This window comes from Excalfactoria chinensis, chromosome 4 (genome assembly GCF_039878825.1).
Source record: "Excalfactoria chinensis isolate bCotChi1 chromosome 4, bCotChi1.hap2, whole genome shotgun sequence".
Lineage (NCBI taxonomy): Eukaryota > Metazoa > Chordata > Aves > Galliformes > Phasianidae > Excalfactoria > Excalfactoria chinensis.
This window is the reverse complement of record NC_092828.1, coordinates 69085598-69106542: the sequence shown is the minus strand read 5'-3', so window position 1 is coordinate 69106542 and position 20945 is coordinate 69085598. Positions and strand designations below refer to the sequence as shown.

At 39.0% G+C, this 20945-nt stretch overlaps 1 protein-coding gene across 2 annotated transcripts in view; it reads left to right on the top strand.

Annotated features, from left to right (window-relative positions):
* The window catches only part of TBC1D8B (TBC1 domain family member 8B), a 32700-nt gene that overhangs the window by 7791 nt on the left and 3964 nt on the right, over positions 1-20945 (top strand). The window contains exons 3-19 of one of the 2 annotated variants that reach the window (XM_072334736.1): positions 2619-2737; positions 3307-3532; positions 3984-4224; positions 5687-5894; positions 7356-7520; positions 8866-9015; positions 11245-11395; positions 12190-12404; positions 12829-12946; positions 13636-13921; positions 15570-15699; positions 16617-16715; positions 17880-17948; positions 18152-18392; positions 19239-19304; positions 19583-19666; positions 20625-20681. In XM_072334736.1, coding sequence (XP_072190837.1) covers positions 2619-2737; positions 3307-3532; positions 3984-4224; positions 5687-5894; positions 7356-7520; positions 8866-9015; positions 11245-11395; positions 12190-12404; positions 12829-12946; positions 13636-13921; positions 15570-15699; positions 16617-16715; positions 17880-17948; positions 18152-18392; positions 19239-19304; positions 19583-19666; positions 20625-20681 — 2625 coding nt within the window. Of the gene's footprint in view, positions 1-2618; positions 2738-3306; positions 3533-3983; positions 4225-5686; positions 5895-7355; positions 7521-8865; positions 9016-11244; positions 11396-12189; positions 12405-12828; positions 12947-13364; positions 13491-13635; positions 13922-15569; positions 15700-16616; positions 16716-17879; positions 17949-18151; positions 18393-19238; positions 19305-19582; positions 19667-20624; positions 20682-20945 lie in introns of those variants that run through there. The other variant, XM_072334737.1, reaches the window with a different exon arrangement.

Here is a 20945-nt window from a genome sequence, read left to right as displayed (position 1 = left end):
GAGGGCCCAGGGCCCATACAACCTGACCTTGAATGTCTTCGGGAATAGGGAATCCACCAGTTCTTTGGGCAGAGTCTTCCACTGCCTCACCACCTTCTGAGTGAATGATTTTCCCCAGTCATCTAACCTAAATCCTCCCATCTTTTAGATTAAAACCATTCCTCCTTGTCCTATCACTATCAGACCACCTAAAAACTCAGTCTCCCTCTTGTCTATAAGCTCCTTTGAAGTACTGGGAAGCTATAATGAGATCTCCCCGGATCCTTCCCTTTTCCAGCCTGAACAAGCCCAGCTCCCTCAGCCCAAATAATTTTACCAGTAAATGCTGTGCCCTTGTTGCATTGAATTTTACTGTTTTCTTTATAAACCTTCATTACTTCACCTTAAATAAGCAATTGTGCCTTTTCCTGTTTGTAAAATTAAATTAGCTGCTTTATCAATTATGCTTTCTCCTTTTCTGTGTTTGACTCCATTGTTTCTGCATTTCATGCTGCAGTGCTAATTGGCTTGTATTTGTGTTCTTCAAAGGCACATCTGAGGGGCAGTTGTCAGCGAGAGAATTGTTAAATGATTTAATGTAATTCATAACATCTCACTTAAGAAGGGCAGCATTATAGATGAGATAGAATTTGTATGGTTTCTGCATTGACTGTAAGTAAAATTTCGAGACTTCTTCTGGAAGAAATGGTGTCAGGCTGTTAAGAAAGATGCTTTGATAAATGCATTGGAAGTGCACTCTGGGGGACTCTAATGGCCCCTGAGAAAACATGAAAGGTAATCTTCACCCTAGGACTGAATTTTTACTAGTTCTTTGCTACATAAATATACTTTAGAACAAAAGGCTTCACAGTGTAATTATACTTCGTCTTATAAACCACACTGTTCCTTCTGTGAAGTGAATAAATGGAACAGATTGCTTTCTTTCCTGGCTGTGTACAGTGAGGGTCTGAAACAGTACAGCTAAATAGTTTAAATGTTTAGAAATAGTTTCATCTTCAGTGTGTCACATCTGTGCCTTTGGTTCTTAGAATGACTCAAATAATTGCTCTATATGTGTAGTCTGAGAGGAAGAATTAGGTTTGATTTCATTAAGGATATAAAAACCGACTCATGTATGTTCTAGAATCCCTTTATTGAATCCTATGTAAATTCTTCCCCTCCATTTCCTTCTCCCTGTTTCACCCCATCTGATGGAGTGGAGTCACCTGTCTTTACAGAGTTGATTCAGTGTAGAATTTGCTGGACCTCTTCTGTTGGTTCATTAGTATAAGCTCTGCTTTATTACTTGTTTCCACCTGCGTAATTTGTAACAAAGTATGTGAAAAGAGTAAGATGAATTATCATAAGCATTTCACAGCTCGTATCTAGTAGGTAAGAGTTTTCCTTTGCATTTGAAGCAAGCCACCGATCTTTTTCTAGGTAGTTCAGGTGAGATAGTTGGGTTTTTTTCTGTAATATCTCAGTGATATTTATCGTAAAGGAAGTGATTGCCTTCAGAAACCTAGAGAAAAAGCACTGTCAAGTGAGTAAAGTAGCATAATGAGGTTGGCTTTTCTCTAAAATGTTTATGAGTGCGATATTTACATTCTAGGAACACTGAATTTTGTCTCATCTCTATGTTTTGTATGTTCCTTATGGCTCCTGACAGCAGGTTTTTAAGTTACTTCTCTGTCTTGTATGTAACAAAAGAGAAGGAAGCGTTCCTTAATTCCTCAGTACTGGAGTCCCATAGGGTTCAGAAGAAAAACAGTACTAATACTCGAGGTGCCAGATGCTGCTTCAGGGGTCATTCAGCTGAGCCTTTTGTCCTGGATCAGGTCTGGTATATATGGCTTTCCATCTAGGGCGCAGTTCTGCTTCTGTCCTCTTTTAGAATTCTCTGACTGTGGGAAAACACTGCATTGTTTGGAATTAGAATGTAAGCAGAACTTTGCTATATAGATGGAATGACAGCTGTTTCCTGAATGGTGGTTGGCTTTAGTGTGATTAGAAATCTAATTAAAATGTGACTTGATAGAAAATAAGATACAACAATGACTTGTACCAAGCACAAGCAAATGTTTGTTGTAGGCAGCATAAACAGTTGTTTTATGTATCCAAAGAGAGAGAGAAATCTTTGCTACCATCCTGGCTGTGGAGATGCATATGGAGATACAACCTTACACTTGTTAGAAGTGTTTGTGCACCACTGCAAATCCAAGGCTGGGAGTTCTCCTCTGGGAAGTGCTGTGGCTTAGTGATCAAAGCCAAGGGTATCAAAAGCTCTTGTTTCATTTTCTTATTAGTTTCTGAATGTGATCTCATGTTTCCCATCTTCGAGGGGAGCATCCTACTTACTAACATGGGTGTGTGCTGGTGATGCTGCTGAGCTGAAGGAACTGTCAGTCCCAGTCAGGCTTCAGCACTGAGCCACGAAAGCTTGACAAAGCGGAATGCTTCTAGGGGTAAAGGCTAGAAATACAGCTGCATAAGGAGCCTGAAAGATAAAAACACAGCAGCACTGTGTTTTGGACTCGTGGATTTGAATTAACCTGTGAACCTGAAATATACTGAATATTCTCGATTAATGTTTTTCATGAAGTAATTGAAGTCACTTATATCTTTCTCCTTTCCACCAGGAGCCAGCAGAGAAGAGATAACAGAGCACTGGGACTGGTTAGAACACAATGTTATGAACATTTTATCAGTATTTGATTCAAATGAAGATATTACAAGCTTTGTCCAGGGGAAGATAAGAGTAAGTAGAAGGCACATGACACAGTTGGGAAAGGCTGAGTTTTTTTCCCCCCTAAATGTACACAAATATTATGTTCCATGTAGACAGCACCATGATATTGTGTACTTCTGAGTGAGTAATATGTTCCATTGTTACTGTTTATCTGCCACATAGTTAAGTAAAGTTGTTTAACTTAAGTGATTTCTTTTTGGTAAATGGTACACCAGGTGCCTCTAGATAGTGGTCTTGAACTGATAATATATCATTTCACAATAATTTTGGGAACCCCTAGGAAGTATACGAGAGTCCATTTTGCAATTACTAAACATTTAGCCCTGAAATTCATGTGATTAAGTGAGGAAAATGCATTGTTTTCAGATAAGGAAACCTGAAGATGTGTGTCATGCTGAAGCTGTATGAGTCTGAAGTAGCACATGTGATCTATAACCTGTGTTTTGATCCTCAGACTATTCTTCAAGTTGTAAAATATAATATCCTGTAAGGAGAATACTCCGTTGTATATGTACAGTTTTTTATAAGACACCCACTGATGTGGATACGTACATGAAATAACTGTTCTCTTGTTTTAGGGTTTGATTGCTGAAGAAGGAAAAGGTTCTTTTACAAAAGAAGAAGATCCTGAGAAGTTTCGTGAAGGTCTTATGAAGTTTGAAAAGTGTTTTGGATTACCAGAGCAGGAGAAGTTGGTTACCTATTACTCATGCAGCTACTGGAAGGGCCGTGTGCCTTGTCAAGGATGGCTTTATCTTAGTACCAACTTCCTGAGCTTTTACTCATTTTTGCTGGGAGCAGAAAGTACGTAAGACTTAGCCCCGATGCTAAGCCTAGTCCTTTCATGTTTTACTATGTATCTTTCACATGTGGAGGCGTTTTTCTTATGGAAGAGATTTGCCACATGAGCAGGTGTCTGATAATCTGTTAAAGTAGGGTAGCTTACATGAGTCTGTTTGCACTTTGCAGTTTCATAGTAGAGCAAAGCAAATAGACAATATAGACTTGTATTTTCATAAATGGTGTGTCTTGAATGTTTCTTTCTATAAAAATCATTCCGGTGGAATTATTTGGTAGGAATTGTGAAGTGAGTCTTTTTGGTTTTTTTGGTCCTTGTGAATTTGTAGCCATTTCCAAATGAGTTGTGATCTAACTGTTATGTGATCATACTTTCTAGTGCTACTGCTTTTTTGATTAATACAAGGGTAGCAGCTAGAGAGACATTACTCATATCTGCTTATATTTGTATTTTCAGTAAAGCTTATTATCTCCTGGGATGCAATATCAAAACTTGAGAAGACTTCCAATGTTATCCTGACAGAGAGCATTCATGTCTGCTCCCATGGAGAAGATCACTATTTTTCCATGTTTTTACACATTAATGAAACCTTCCTTCTCATGGAGCAGCTGGCAAACTACGCTGTTAGAAGACTTTTTGATAAGGAGACTTTTGAAAATGACCCAGTCCTTCACGACCCCCTGCAGATCACCAAGAGGTAACTGCTTGTAATCCATCAGTTCTGGACTCAGTATATTTTTAGACAAAGGGAGGAAAATCCTTGTTTGAGGGAGATCAGTAGATGTTGGCAAAGATGGTGTTCTCTTAAATAACTGTCTTGTTCAAATTTGGGATCAAAGGCTTTCATGACATTGTAACCTTTTATTACTGTGCAGTATCAAAGCCTGTATGAAGACAGAAAGTGATCAAACCTTCAGAACTGGGCTTCAGTTATAGTTTATAGTAGTTTGTATTTTTAAAAGACATTTTAGCAGTGTTTAGGAATAGGAAATCAAGAATGGAGCTTCAGAGTCTACAAAGAATCTCAATGAGAAGGAGAAGAGTAAGTGATTTAAAATGCATATGTACATAACTGCATGGCTTTTCTGTCACTGGAGATAGGTGATAGAGTCAGTGAGCTACAGGCTTTCCTTGTTTATGGCCATTTTTTAGGCAGGGTTGTGTGCACAAATAAACAGATGGTTTAGAGTCCTTCCTTCTCAGGAAAGTGTGATCATTTCTTGTAGTAAATTTATGATTTAATTTCTAGTTTCTGTTGATGCAGATGTTGCCCTCTCCTGGAGGAGCTATTCAAATTCCCACTCAAATTGTGAGGTTTTGATTGGCTAGTTACTGTGAAAAGTAACCAGGAAAAGCAAGGCTACAGTTGGGTAATTTTAATTAACTAAATCTATGTTGGAAAACATTACGTGTGTAAAGAAGAAAATATGAGAAAGCATTTTCTAATGAATTTCAGCCTTAGCCTTGATTTCCAGTAGCTCCATTTAATTTGCGCTTAGTTAAAGCCAACTATGCAACAGATTTAAAAAATAAAAATAAAAAATCAAGAAGTCAAATTGTTCTTTCCTTGTACAGTGCACTAATATCAAAGCCTGGTTTGGGGTGAATTTCCTAGGTAACTGATATTTTGGTTTAGTAGCTGTGCTAGAGAGAGCTGTTAGTCTATGACAAAAACGTTTCTGGCTGCAGTTGTCTGTGAAAAATCATCCCATGAGAGATGTTTCCATGTGCTGCGTTTCTAGCTGTTTAACCCTCTGACAAGACAAAACTTGGTCTAGGTTTAAATTGATTATTTTGATGGTTGGAAAGCAGAGCAGACTAGGCTAATAGTGTGTATTTCTTTTCCTCTACCTTTATGATTCAGCAGAGTTCTTAGCTGTGTAAGAATGTCTGAATTTATTCCTATTGACTGAAGCACTGAAGTATTTTATTAAGTGGGTGTGTATAGGTCTGGTCCTGCACTTTGTTGCCTCTTCAAGTAAAATGCTGAACCTTCCAATTGTCACCGTAAGTTCTGAGGGTGCATGACATTTGACTGTTTTAAATAGCCTTTCTGCAAGACATTGCAACTTTTGTTTTTTGAAGGATACTTTTGAAATATTTTGTTTTTCTTTTCTCTCTCCTGCCTTGTTTTTTGTTTTGTTTGGTTTTTAATCTAGAGGCCTGGAGAGCCGAGCACACAGTCAGCAGTTCAGAGCATTCTTCAGGCTACCCAAAGAAGAGACTTTGAAGGAAGTTCATGAATGCTTCTTATGGGTTCCTTTCACTCATTACAATGCCCATGGGAAAATGTGCATTTCGGAAAACTACATTTGCTTTGCTAGCCAGGATGGCAGCCTGTGCAGTGTCATCATTCCATTCAGAGAGGTAATGCAAACTACGGTCAGAGCCACTTATACCAGAAGATTGCAGTTGTGTAGCATAGTGTCAGATATTCCTTAGAATAAGCTTAGTTTACATGGATGTCATGATTTCCCTCTACTTTTGATACTGTGTAGTAGTAATACTGCTTATAGAATTACTTTCACATTTTGACTTTGTCCTCTGTGTCATCTATCCATTTCCATTTGCTCCCATTTTTATATCTGGGTACAGAATCCATTTTTTTCAAGTAGTACATATATTAATAATGCTTAATTTTTGAAGTTGAGTTAATGTAAGATTCTCGAGATAAAAAGGATTGGAAAGGGTAGAGGATCTTGACGATAATTGTTCTGCTCTGTTTCTTACTTAGCTCTGTAGTATCATTCATCTCTTTGCAGCAGTTGAGAAGTGCTGTCTGTTCAAACATCTGTAGGAAAATCCATGGACATTCTTCAGTGGACAAATACCAGTGCCAGCTGGTAGTCTGAACAAACCGAACAAGGACTGTATTGTGAAGGACAGCTTTCATAGTTCTGTAGGGTTCTGCCGATAGACTGTGGAATCGTAACTAGGAATAAAAAAGCCTTCTCCATTTCTGTCCTGACTTTGTGCAATCCGTGACATCGCCACATTTCAGTCTTATAGATAATTTTTTTTTTACATTTTTTTAGAGATTTTTCAGCAGCATCCAAATACGTGCTACAATAGCTTAAAAATTAACCAGGATCTTTAAACAGTCTTGCAAACAATAGCAACATCCATAAGCTGGGGGGTGGGGGGAGAAGAAGAGACGGTGTTAATGGAGCTAAATTATCTCCTTGTAGTTTGTCAGACCCTCACTATTTGTTCTACAGTACCACGGAGTTCTTTCATTTAGTCTGTCTTCCTTTCCTTTCCTGTAACAATGTAAAAACATCAGCAGTGACAGCCGCTCTAGAAATTCATTATTATCTTACAGGTATGTGCGTTATTAAAGTGTATTAGCTTCTCTAACGTGTAGCTGTTTCACGATAGCAATTAAAATCAGCTCCAGCCATCACATATTATGACAGCTGTCACTGAATGGTGTTCTCAGTGGAAATTCATTTTCATGAAACTCAATTCGTTTCATTACTTGTCTGTTTTTTGATGGTAGGGTAAAAAGTAACAGCTCCAGCAGGTAGGAGGTGGAAAGATTTTCAAGTATGCTCCATACTTTCTGCTGAGAAAAACCTTTTTGAAGATGTTCAGTACCTTGTAGAAAGCCGATGGCGTGATGCTTACTGCCTTGTGTTAGAACAGCTCGAGACCACTAAGCTGTAACATAGCCAATTCATTATTTACATTACTAATTCTGTTTGTGTAGTGCCTCATTCTGCTGTTCCATATGTGTTTGCACTTTTAATAGTTTTTTTTTCTTTTGGAAACAAGGTGGTAAAATGTGTTGGGATGAGTTGTCTTGTTAACACAGCCTTGTCTCTCTAGGTGATAGGCGTGGATAAGGCTGACCCAGCCAACAGAGGAGTCAACATTAGTACCAAAGGAAAAAGAGCTTTTCGTTTCACTGAAGTTAGAGATTTTGAACAGCTTGTCGCAAAGCTCAGAATCAAATGCAATGCAACTTCAAGTCCACAGCATATAACCACAGAGGTAACTCTTCAGCTAACTCTAGTTTCTCATTAGCTACTCTTAGAAATAAGGTCGTCTAGTCTCACTAAAAGTTTAATGTATGGTTATCTGTGTTTTTGGTGCCATGCGCTATTTAAGTCTGAATCTTTACAGAGAGGGTCTGCTTCACCTCTGGTTAACAAGTTGTCTCTTTTTCCATTTTTTAAATTCTGTTCCCATTTCTTACCTTCAGCCCCTTTACTTGAAAACTGAAGCCCATCAGTCTGATAGAAAATTACATTTAGTTGTGCCTTTTTTTCAGTCAGCTGACTTTTTGACTTAGAAAGTGGATGGAATAATTACAAGGTTACTTCTGGATGTGAAGAAATCTGTACTTAATTTAATGCACGAGAAATAAGAAAGCATGATTAGACAGCCCTAACAAGCATTACTTGTTAGAGCTTCTATATCTCTTCCCAGAAGATTTTCTATTGAAAAAATTAGAATCTGCTGGAGCAGCATGTAGAATGACAGTTGTGTGTACAAGTGTACAACTGAATGCCTCTTGGTAGAAAATAATCAGTGTATCAGACTGAACATCAGTGTGTCTCGGTGTTCAGACTGTGCTTCTTAAGAGTTCAAAAATACAAAAGAATAATAAAAGCAAGACAGTTTGATATCAGCAGAAATGCTCATCTGGTAAGTGTGCAGCACAGCCCTGGCAGGTCTAAGAGCTAAGGTCTGCTTCTCAAAGGAATTCCCAGTTTGAACACCTTCTTTTGGGTAATATCTGCATCATTTTGGCCCAGCACGCTAAGTTCTGTAGCTTTGGTTTCAAGGTGTGGAAAAGTAAATATTTCAGTGCTCACGTGTGGGAGAGCATGTGAACAATGATGTTACTGTTGAATGCTTTATTTTTTGGGTTCTCTTATATTGTTTCCATCGGGTTTTGAAAAGCATCCAGGTTCTGATGCTGTTTTCAAAATGCTCTCAGTATTTCTCTGTACTTCTGTAAGCGCCTCCCTTGAAATTAATGGTGTTCTTTTGACTTGATTGATGGTCAGGTCTCTGCCTGTTACCATATTCCTATTGAAGAAGTGTCCTTTCATCATTAAGTTTTTGGCTGTAGAGATGATTTTTACCAGTCTTGAAGCCTGCTTGTTCAGAATGGGGACTGCTTTCTATTCATTTATTTTGAAAGTCTGTTTGTACATATATTAATTGTATGCAAGTCTGCATTTTAGTACAGAATCCGGTACCTGTAAATTAATCTGATAAGCAAAGATAGTCTGGTAGCAAAATGGTTTCTGCTATGAGTGCTGCTTCTTGAAGGATTGTTTGGCATTTATAACTACCATTGCTAAAACCTATTTACTTATTTGTTAAGGTTGCAAGTAGTTCTGCTTCTGACAGTGCGAAGGATTTTGATGAGGTACCACCAAAGATGGATCTGAGAGATAACAGCAAAACTGTCAGTACAGAAGCCCTAATGACTGTCTACCATCCTCAGGATGCCGAGAATCTAGACCCCAAAATGGTAAGAGATGAAGTGCACAACTGCTTCTGGAATTTAACTAGAAGAGACTTAGGCATATTCAAAATATACTCCAGCAAGGCTGCTGATTTCTGCTGCGGCTTTGCCAGTCTTCTTTCATTTGCGTGTTCTCTATTTTGAGTCCACAGGGTTCTTCTTCATGGCTGTATTCAATTTTCTGCTCAACTTGTTTAATAATGATACGCCTCATCTTCATGGAGCTAATTCCTCTTGCTCTTCCAGCCCCTCAGGGAAGAGCTGGCTGCTTGTTTTGTGATAGTGAACATGTTTCAGAGCTATCTGAATTGTCAAGGTGCAAAGTCACTACAAAGTCTTCAGGAGAAGGAAATCGTTATCAGGAAACTTACTTCATTTCTTAATTGCTTCATTCTTTTATGCATCCATCCGTCAAAACCACGCTCTGGATGTTTAAAAATGCATATATATATTATTTTTGCAGTCAGATGTACTATTTTTGCTTCTCCATGATGTGTACAGGAGGACAGAAGAGTTTCATTTTGCTTTCAGCAAAATTAGGCAAATTCAGATGTGGAACTTAAGATATTAGAAGTATCAGAAAAATAAGCACTCCTTTGGTAGGTATGAAAGGAAAACAGGTTCTGAAATTCTACTTTTTATAGTCCAGTGGAAAGAAGTGGCAAAATTTACTTTTACTTTCTGTAGTTTACCTTTAATTGCTTTAACAGTATTAAATATTACTGCTGCAAGGGTAGAAAATACGGTGTCAGTGTTCACCCTGTCTGAGCACTGGAGTCTTTCGTGGGCTGCAACCGCAGACGGTCAGCTGTTTTACATTAGATTAGTTGAATTGCTCTTTAGGAACACAATTAATAGTTTATTAGAAGTCTTGTACCCTACAAAGGACCTATTTCACTGCTGCCATGTTTTTCACCTCCTTCTCTGCGAGTAAAATGACTGTAGCTTCAGTTATGTTTAAAGTGGGAATTTCTGCCAGTTCTCCCTCCGCAGGAGGTTTTACTTACATGGCTGGTGCTGCTGAAGTTCAGATGCGTACACAGTTGTCTTGTGTTTTGATGGTAAATGCTGGCTTGCCAAGTGTTCTCTCTGGTTGATAAATATTTGATTAAATGTAAAACCAATACGGGTGTGTTTTCAGCTGTTAGTTCCCCTTCTTAATCTAACTCCGCTTCATTCTTTTGCAGTTTTTCCTGATTACTGATTCTTTCCCATTGCTATTTGGAGCTCATATTAAATAAAACCAAACCGAGGAGCGATTTAGAAACAGTGGCAAAACAATGGTGCTGATGTCATGTCATCACTGTGTGCTTTGCACCATTTGTACCCACCCTGTTCCAAATCTGTCAACTGATGTAATGTAACAAAGTGTGATGAACCAGAAAGAAGGGAGAACAGCCTGCTTTCTCTGTTGAGTTTCTGTGGGATATTATCTTGTCTGTATCAGCGTTAATACATTTTCATTGCTGTTAGCAAAGAACAGTTCAAAGGCACATTGAAACTGCAGAATGTTGATTTATCTGAATAATTAAGCAGATATCTGTAACAGTATGATTTGACTATGCAAGTAATCACTTGCTTAATTACACTGCATCATCATGGCCAAATGCTTGTTCGTTAGAGCTTGCAGATTAGTACAGAGAAAACTGGAACCACACAGAAGCCATCTGAAGCATTTTCTCCTATTTTTCTTGGTTTTCTACTGCTTTCACTCAATTTCACCCTTTTTCCTCCTTCTGTTAATTTACTGTTTATCAAGAAAATGTACCAGGAAGCAAAACTAAGAATATTTGAAAACTGACTCAAGCTACGATCAGATTTTTATGTGTACATATCATATAAACATGTGTATTTACATGTAAATAGCTGACAAAGAATCTTAACAAGTGCCTCTGTTTTTTTTGCCACAGGAATGATATAAAATGCTGAGTCTTTACCCATTGTGTTGGCAGTGTGTTTTTGGTGTGCATCAGAACTGCAATGACAGAATTTATCTGCATATTTGCACTGTGTCCTGTCCCTCTAGTCCAGCCCCCCCTGCTAACGCGGGTTCCCTGCAGTAGGCTCTGATCTTCATCAGCATTTGTTTCAGATAGCAATACTGATACTGGTGCTGCCATTTACAGTTTATGTGAATATAACTGAGAGAAAAATAGAGTTTTGTTTTCTGAAACATGAAAAAAACCCTTTCAGTATGCATAATAGTCTTGTGTTTTTTTTTTAATATTTCTGTAGTTGAAAGAAAAAATGAAAGAACAGTCCTGGAATATCCTTTTTTTCGAACGAGGTCATGGTGTCAGTATGTTTCGAACCAAGAAGACTCGAGACTTAGTTGTAAGAGGAATCCCAGAGGCCTTAAGAGGAGAACTCTGGCTGCTCTTCTCAGGTACTGCACAGCAAGTATAATGGATTCATTTTGTGAGCTATATTATATGGATGTTCTTGTTACTGGCTGACCATAGTCTGACAAAAAAAAAACAACAACAACAAAGCTCTTTCCTGTGGCAATTTGTCTAAACCTTTCTGAAGGAAGAGCCTTTAATATACATCCAGCATTGATTCAAACGAAACCTGTGTCATCATCTTCTGCAACAAACTCAGCCAAAAAAACAATGACTGTGTGCTCTATTTGTGAACTTCAAGGGGACCGTCAGTTTCTGCAGCGTCTCTACTTGCTAAATAGCAAAATGTGTTTGTGGGCCCTTTTTTCTGTTGTTTTAAGCTTTCTGGGAGGATGGTGTTCCCAGCACAACAAAAATAAGTGTTTTCCTAGAGGAGAATTTGGCTCCATTATCGGTAGCTATTTGTTAGCCACTGTTGCTTGGTTTAGAGAATGAACTTTCATATGCATAGGGAATCTCTTGCCTGAACTCTGAGTATAGCAGGTGAGTTCCTGCTGTAGAACATACCTGTGTCAGAGCAGAGGTGAAAGGAAGCTTTTATTTTTTTTCCCTAATGAAACAGGAAATAAAGTAAGTCAAAGTCAACTTTGTAATGGAAAGTAACTTTCCTCCAAGCCTTATTTTCTCTTGCTTTTCTGTTTCTATTTCGGAAGAATGCCATTAATTTCAGTAGCAGCTGGAGGTATCTCAGAAGTCACTAGAATTCTACAGATGGCAGGAAATGGGGTAGATGCTTTAGTATTGCCCTCTAATGCTGTTCAGTAATATTTATTGTCAGGTGCTGTCAATGATATGGCTTCCAGCCCTGGTTATTACACTGAATTGGTGGAAAAGTCCTTGGGAACATGCACTTTAGCTACTGATGAAATTGAACGTGATTTACGTCGCTCCTTACCTGAGCATCCCGCTTTTCAAAGCGACACAGGAATTTCTGCGCTCCGGAGAGTTCTTACGGCTTATGCATACAGGAATCCTCAGATTGGATATTGTCAGGTACAGTAGTTTTGAGAGCCTAAACATGAGTTCATCATGGCAGCATAGGGTACCTCATAAAATCAATCACAGAAATACGTAACGGTTTATTTTTGTTCTTATATATTGCTTATTTCATCCCACCATGTCACATGAGCTTTTGTGTTGTACTTGAATTTGTTGTTAAACACCACTATCTCCATTGCACTTATGCTTGCATTTCTACTAGACTTTCAAAACTTAAAGACATTTTTATGTAGCTTAAATGCTGTGTTCTGAATTTGATAATATAAATGTAGAACCCTCATACCTAGTAGGACTGCAGGTTATCTAAACATGTGGTATAAAAGGCCTTCAGAAATATAAACCTTAACAAATGATGATACAGTTGGGCTTTCATCCTCTTTCCTCATACATGTTTCCTTTCTTGTGTAAATGTTTACAGGCAATGAACATACTGACATCAGTACTTCTGCTGTATGCTAAGGAGGAGGAAGCATTCTGGCTGCTGGTTGCTGTGTGTGAAAGGATGCTACCTGATTATTTCAATCGTCGAATCATTGGTAACATCAGTCAGTCTTGTAGTCTATCTAGAGCTGAATATAATGATCAGTCCTTGAGAACAAACGTAAGGAATGAGCTGAAGCCTAAGTAGTAACCAGGGAAACAGTGGTGCATGGTTCAGTATTGTAAAGTAGAAAATGGGAAGTAACAGAGAACATCCCAAGACCCTTCTTAAGTGAGAGTGGGTATGATTTTTCAAATACTATTGTTATTCTAGCGATAACTACTCAAGAAATATTTTCTTAGGCTACTACACAATTCTATTGGAATTAAAACTGCAGTTCATTTTATTCATTGGAACTTAGCCAGCTGAAATAAAAGAAATAGAGTTGTTCCAGAAGCAGACAGGCTAGTACTAAAGCTTGCAGGCATATATGTTAGAAGAAAATTACTTGTGAGGTTTCTCTCTCATTGCAGAGAGGACACATCGGCTGACAGGGGAATCACTTGCAGTAGTCATGCACATGCAGGAGTGCCAGCATACTTTACAGAATGCAGAAGTCCATGTGTAGAGTGCATAGCTTCCATCACAGGGAATGGAGACAGTGGTGCCATGCAGCTAGGTCTGTGTTTGCTTTTACAACAAATTGCATTTGGATAGGAGCTTGATTTCTGGTCAGTGCTCTGAGAAAAGTACATTTCTCTTTATTAAGACTTGGGTGGTGGTTTTGTTATCCTCTCCCTGCAGGTGCCTTGGTAGATCAGGCAGTATTTGAGGAGCTCATCAGAGTTCATCTGCCTCAGTTGACAGACCACATGATGGGCATGACTTTTTTCTCCTCGGTCTCTCTCTCCTGGTTCCTTACCCTTTTTATCAGCGTGCTGCCTATTGAAAGTGCAGTCAATGTGGTGGACTGTTTCTTCTATGATGGAATAAAGGCAATCTTGCAGCTGGGACTTGCAGTGCTGGAATACAACATGGATAAGTTGCTGACTTGTAAGGATGATGCAGAAGCAGTGACAGTTCTCAACAGGTATCAGTGCATGTCTTGTTCTTCAAGGCAGCGTAACAGCTGCTGTAAGTGCAAATAGATGTGTGGGGCAGCAGGGAGACATCTAGCCAAGAATTCCGGACTCTTCAGAGTAATGAAATGCTCATCTCATGTTGAAATTCCGGAAGGGATGGCAGGGAAGTTTGCCTGGGTACTCTGAAAATCCCATCCTCCTTTAAAGCTTTACTAGAATCACTGCAAATTCATGTGTTTTAAAGTAAAAACTGTTGTTATTTTTAACTAAAAGATAACTTTTCATGATAAGCAGCTAGTCTAGAGAACACTAAGGCTGTTCCAAACAGTTCAGACATTCACTTAGTAAGAAAACATTCTGCAGCTAAGTTCTTGTAGTTTTGGCTGCTGGCTCCTCTGCTGCTAATGGTGGATAATAGGGGGAGGGAGGGAAATAATGATGTTGAGGACAGCAGTGACCAGATAGCTGTTTTATGTTAGCATTTAAAGAAAAATTCAAATACACAATATCAAATATGTTCTTAATTAATGCATTACTTTGCATGGTTTTTGCTTGACCAGCTGCCTAAATAGCGCTGTTGCTGCTCCAGGGAGTGTTAAAACAGAAACCCTGTGCTGAGACTCTGCTCTATAAGTTATGAGTTTGTAATTGTTATGTAGGGATAATAAGAATTTCCCTTTAGCCAGATTTTTAAGCGTTGCATGTTTGGATGGGGTATGAACTACAGAATTAATGAGGGAATTGTATTTTTATGTTAAGATGCCGTACAGCCTGGTGCTTGTTTTAGAACCTAACTGTGTTTGTTTAAATTTTAAGCACTTGAAAGCAATAGCAGTAAGAGCACATTCACTCAGGTTTTTGATTTATTAAAATATAACATCTAAAAGCAGAGTGAAGTTTTAAGTTTCACTTCAACCGAATAAACTGCCTCTTCCAGCTGACAATCCACTATTTGGGTGATTATTGTGAACTTCTTTTGAACTTTGACTTTTAACATTTTCTTTGGTTGCAACACTTCCGCTGCACACTTAATCCAGCCTGCAGCATTCTGGTGTATTTATAAAATGATGGCAGTGGTTTGTGTCACCTCCAAAAGCAGGAAGCCGTCACTCCATAGACATTTGTTTCTCAACGCTGACCAAAGAGTTGGCTGACCTCCATGTTGGAACTGTTTACCCTGGTTATGTAGGTGTGATAAATAGTACAGATCGGGCATGTCTTGGCTTATGCATCTGAGAGAATTAAGACTGCCTGGATCATAGTTCAGCCCAAGGCTCCTTTCCTCTCCCCTGGTTATGTAGCACACTGAGAACCAGGAGAAAAGCAAGTGGAGGGGGCTCTGGAAGCCTCTGGTGCAACTTCCACCTGCAGAAAGGATTACTGTTAGCAGTAGGTCACATCAGCTATGTTACTATCTAGCCGTGTCTTGAAAATTTCAAGGCTCTACAGCTTTTTCTGGGTTGTGGGTTCCTGTGTTTGTGTATCAGTACTACTGTTGCATCAGATTTGTACTATTCATGCTGATGTTCTTTGCTACTTTTGCACATTGAGGTTATTTTGGTATTTATGCTCGTGTTTTTTCAGTAGATGCTGATGTTACTATTTTGTTGTGATAATCTGCTTCCTGCTGTTTTCTCATGTGTTTGCTTCACGCAGGTTTTTTGACAGTGTCACCAACAAAGACAGTCCTTTGCCTCCAGCTGTGCAGCAGGGCTCCAACCTCAGCGATGCAAAGGGTGACCACCCCAAAGTGGACATTACTGATTTGATCCGAGAGTCAAATGAAGTATGTGTTCTTGTGGGTATGTTTTTGCACCCCACACAGTGTTTACACTATATGGTTCAAACTAGTGTAGGAGATCTCTCTAGAGTGGAAGGGATTACAGTGTGCATTTTGCTGAGGCTCACTGAAAACCGTCTATATTACAAGATAGATTTGTTTTTGTATTTGTTTGTTTGTCTTTTTTTCTTTAAACTGCCTGGAATGTTCTTGCTAGGCTGTCCGCAGTGGAGTTCCCTGGACTCATCATAGGTCGTGCATCTTTGTCATCCTTCATTCACTCTGATAGCGTGTCTAGTAGTATGTCAGCTCAATGACAAACAAAGCACAGAAGAAACAGCGCTTGTGTTTACTCATTGAGTCTGATTACATTGCAGATGGTGGTAACATCTGACATAATGTCTACTGCAGGAAACTGTACATAATTAGCTTACTGTACTCATGAAATAGATGTTTTGGGATGTGCTGGGTGAGGAGGATCGGTTAGGATCCTCTAGCATTTCCTTTCAGTGTGCTGCTTTGATTTTTGCAGTGTAGTAGTGGGGAGGATATAGATCTAGCTTCTCCTTCTTGTTCTATCCTGAGTTTTAGATCAGGGTATTAATCCATTTGTAGATAGGTTTCTCCTTCACCTAGAGTTCTCTATAGTGATCTTCAAGCCTGACAACATACACATTAGACTTTGTCTTCCCATGCAGTGAACTGCAGTTTCTTCTCTTTCTTCCTTCAGTCTTCTAAACACTTTGTTCTTTAAAATTGCACTATTTATTGAAAGTCTTGATGTGGTAATAAATGATTCCTTGCTCAGTTTCTGTGGTCTTCCTGTGCATCCACACTTGTATTTTGATGCAGAAGAAGCAAAAATACCTGGTTAGATATATCTAACAGGAGTTGTTTTCATAGAACTGTATTTTTCCTCATAGAGATACGGTGATATTCGGTATGAAGATGTTGAGAGTATGCGCTGCAGAAACAGGCTTTACGTGATCCAGACATTAGAAGCTACAACCAAGCAGAATGTGGTGAGTAACTTGAAAAACAAAACCCTTTCATCTGGTAAAATCCCTTCGTTTTTGGAAAATCTTTAGAACAACTACAATTTCCAAAGCCAAATAAGTCGTTCTGTAGGCTGAAATCCCTGTTGTCTGCAGGGTGTCTGTTAGCTGAGGTTTGAGTTGTGATGTTTTCAGTCTTTGAATCACAGCATGACCTTCTGCTCTCATTACAAATGCCATAATCACCTACAGCTTCTAAAAGCTGGCATAACTTAGACATTTTGCATTGATGGGAACAGGCTGACCTATATTTCTTTCTGCTGTTCTTAAATTGTTAATGCATTTCTCTTTGAGACATAGTGCTACAGTAGCACAATTAATTACTAGCATTTTTTTCTTTTGGCAGCTATCCCAAATGTCACTAAAGAGATTATTGTATTGCATTATTGTCAGCATTCACCAAGTGTTGCTTCTTGAGTCTGTGGTGTGTGTGAGTGTGTGGTAATGCATGCTTGGTGTAGCAGCTCTTCAGCTACCAACACCTTTTATTTCAGGCTTCTGAATGAAGGTAGGGGTTGCAAGTACTTCCTTGGTTTGTCTGCTTTTTACATTGGCTTATTTGCAGTAACTGGTAACAGTAGTCTACTTAGCAAGCAGTGCTTTTATCAATAGTAGATGTGGCTTGTAGCAACCAATACTAAATGCTGTGTATTAAGCTAAGATGTTATCTGTTATATTCCATTTTATAAAGCATACATCTTGTGAAGATGGATACTGGTCTTGTTTGAAAATCTTGTTTGTTTTGCTTCGACATTTAAAAAATGGGGATTCAGCTTCACAGTAAGGGCTGGATGTGCATTTGTCCATTATAAAGGAAGCTGTACACTAGTTCATTATAAATAATCTAACATTCAAGTTGTATCTCTTGGGTATCACAGTGTAGGCTTCACGTATGCAAATGATGTGACTCTCTTTAAGCTCCCTTTTTAGGGAGAATTTATTTCTCCCATTAATCCCCTTCCAATCACCCTCTAATTCCTTTTAAGAAGCAATTCTGTTCTTACTGCTAATTCTAACATACCCAAACCTGGAAGATTCAAACTATCTTTTTAGTACAAGTTTGTTTCTCACGTTTTATGGGCTTATTCCATGAAGACGCTACTCATTCATTGTTTCTTAATTTTATTTCAGCTGCGTGTTGTGTCTCAGGATGTAAAATTCAGTCCTAATGATCTTGATGAGCTTTATGAATTATTCAAGGTAATACGCCATTTTCATCGCTTCTCAAACATCCATCCTAATGGTGGACAGAATGAAGGGTGTGGAGTAGGTGAAAGCTAGATTCAATATGTTTATTTTACATCTGTTTAAAAGCAAGCTACATAGCTGACTCCCCACTTCTTTAACCCAGATAAATAGTTGTTTATTCATACAATCTAATATCTATAACCTTCCCTTTGCAGAGGGAACACTTTCTTTCCTGCTATTGGAATGTAAATAGTCCTGTTTTAGATCACCATGATGCCAGCCTGCCGTATCTTGAGCAGTATCGAATTGATTGCCAGCAATTCAGAGTTCTTTGTCGTCTCCTGAGCCCATGGTCGCACTGTGCAAACAGAGACTCTATTGCATTGTGGACATTCAGACTGATGGATGAGAACTGCCATGGCCTTATCAACTTCAAACAATTTGCCTGTGTTCTTGGTAGGAGAACAACACGTATCCGTAGTACACTCACAAGGGAACTCCATTTTGGAAGTAGACCCGAGTGTTATCACCTCCTGTTCACTATGTAGCGAGTTTAAGGAGCCTCTTATTTTTGGGTCAAATTGTCTTGAGCTGTATTGAAGTAGCTAACAGAAAGCTTTACAAATTAGTAACTTCTCTGAAATCTTAATCCCCCTGGAGGGTAATCTCTTACTTGAAATTATATTTAAATCCAGCTTTACTATCAAAAACATCGGCAAGTTAGAAAATGGCATGACCTTGTGGTTTTGATGATAAATGCTTCCTCGCGCTGTAAGCCGTTTCATACACAGATTGTGCGCGATCACCGCTGCCTCATATCTCTGGGGAACTGAAAGTTTTCAAAGTTGCTGCTCTGTTCCTTTCATCTTGTTTTCAAAGCTCGGGAGTAAAAATAGGAAAGGCAAATGCTGGGAAGACTTTGATGCTACGTTTCTTTGGTGCTGTGGTTTTATTTCAGTAAGTCGCAGGCATCCTGTGCTCTGTACTTTCTTCTGTAACCCCAGTGTTAGCTTGTTACAGGTGTTTGCAGTCTAATTAGTGAGCGTGCTTTTGTGTTTCACTGGGTATTCAGAAGTACTTCATGGGATAGTGTGTGACAATTTTGTAGCGTTCTTTCCTCAGTGTAGGCAAACCCTAGGCTTAGTTGCAGCTGATATTTCCTTAAGCTTCATCTAGTTGCACTCCATGTAGGACATGACACATGTCCTGTTCCAGTGTCTGTGGATTGTGGTTGTGTAGGTTAAGAGGGCATTTTAAATCTTGGTCCAGTTGAATAACCTGTTTTCTTCTTGTCTCAAACAGATACCATGTATAATGGAAGCTTCACTGACAAACTCAAGCTTCTTTTTAAGTTGCACATCCCTCCAGGTTAGTAAGAGGCTATTCCTGGTGGGTTTGGTTGGTTGGTTTATATTTTTTTAGCTTCTTTTCCTGCAAGCTCTGGCTACAGTACAGTCCTGTAGCTGTAATACAGATGTGTATTTTTTTGCTGGGTGATGTACACTTTGGGAAGTACTTCATACACTCAAACACCATTCCCATTTTGTTTGTAGGGATGATATATAAGTCTAAAGCTTTTGCTTTTTCTCCCTTGCCTGGCAATGCTTGGGAGCTCCAAAACCACTTTATTCAATTATTTATTGCAGCTTTTACTGAAGTGGAATCTCTAAGCCCTTCCAAAGGTGTTGATCTTTCAAAAGAAGAACTCATCCACTTCAGTCAACTCAGTGGTAAGTGTGTGGCTTTGCCTACAGAATATTGGAAGGATTCTGTTAATTATCTCGTGGTGAAAAATGGGGAGTTTTCTTCTGAAACCCTCCAAAATCTGGTTTGAATTTACCTGTTCCAGCAAATCGTGTTACTGTTAGCGAGAATCTTCTGTGAAGATGTTCTGTAAATAGCTCCGTTGTCATACAAAGCAGTGCAGAATTTGTGGGTAACCATCTCACTTCACAGCAGTTTTCTTCTGTAGCCGCATGTGGCTTCATTGTGAGCATCACTTAGGGGCCATTTCACTGGTATCTGCACACAGAATAGTGATGTTCTGTCCTGAATTGGGTATGCCTGATGAATGAATTCAAAGGCTGCAAGTGTTTACTTGAAATAGAGGAATATAATTGGTCAGCATTTTTCAGCATAGTAGGAAGCCTTTCTGTTACAACAGTTGTTGAAGAGGTGGCCATTGCAGTTTTGCATTCAAGAGACGATATTTCCTGCTTCAAGATATTTATTAACCAAACACTCGATGACTCTGAGGCACTGGGTTTCAGAATTCTTTGTTTATATTTGAAATCCTGTAAGTTGGGGGGGAGGAGGGAAAGGGATTTAAATGTATGGAGTTGGAAAACTGTTTGGAAGGAAGACCCTTTTTGATTTTTAGAAACTATCCAAAAATGCCTAATCCACAGCATGTTGGTTCTGTCCTCAGTGCTGCTCAGTGCACAGGCCAGAAAGCATTCTGAAGGTTCTCTACTTGATAGGGCTGATGGTAGTTATTTGCAGTGTCCAGCCTTGCGGTGGCTTCTACTTTTCTGTTAGAAGGTATCCAGATTTTGCCACATGGTTTCTTTGTGGGGAGGCTCTTTTGGGGGTCTTTCTCCTTAAGGAAAGAATTTTTGATAAAGGGAGGTGAAGCGTTAATGCTCCTGTCTCAAAGCAATAACTTTTTTTTCCTCTTCTAAACTCTAGTTTCATCAGCTGGGGATAGTCTTGAAAGTGATGCTTTGAAGAGCAGCCCAGAAAAAGGTAGGGAATGCTAAAGTCTTTTGTGGGAGCAACACTTGGAAAGTGCATGCTGACATAGTAGACTAATTCACATAACCTCCAGCGTAGTGCTAACTTTATAACCACTTCTGTAAGTGTAGACCTGTGGAGGAGGGAGTAATGTAAACTCTGATCCTGGCCCCACAGCCCCAAATGAATGACATGGAGGATGCAGTTGTTCTACTCATCGTACCTCACGGAAGCTCTCAGTTCTTGTTTGCTCCCTTCATCTTTATTCCTTTATTT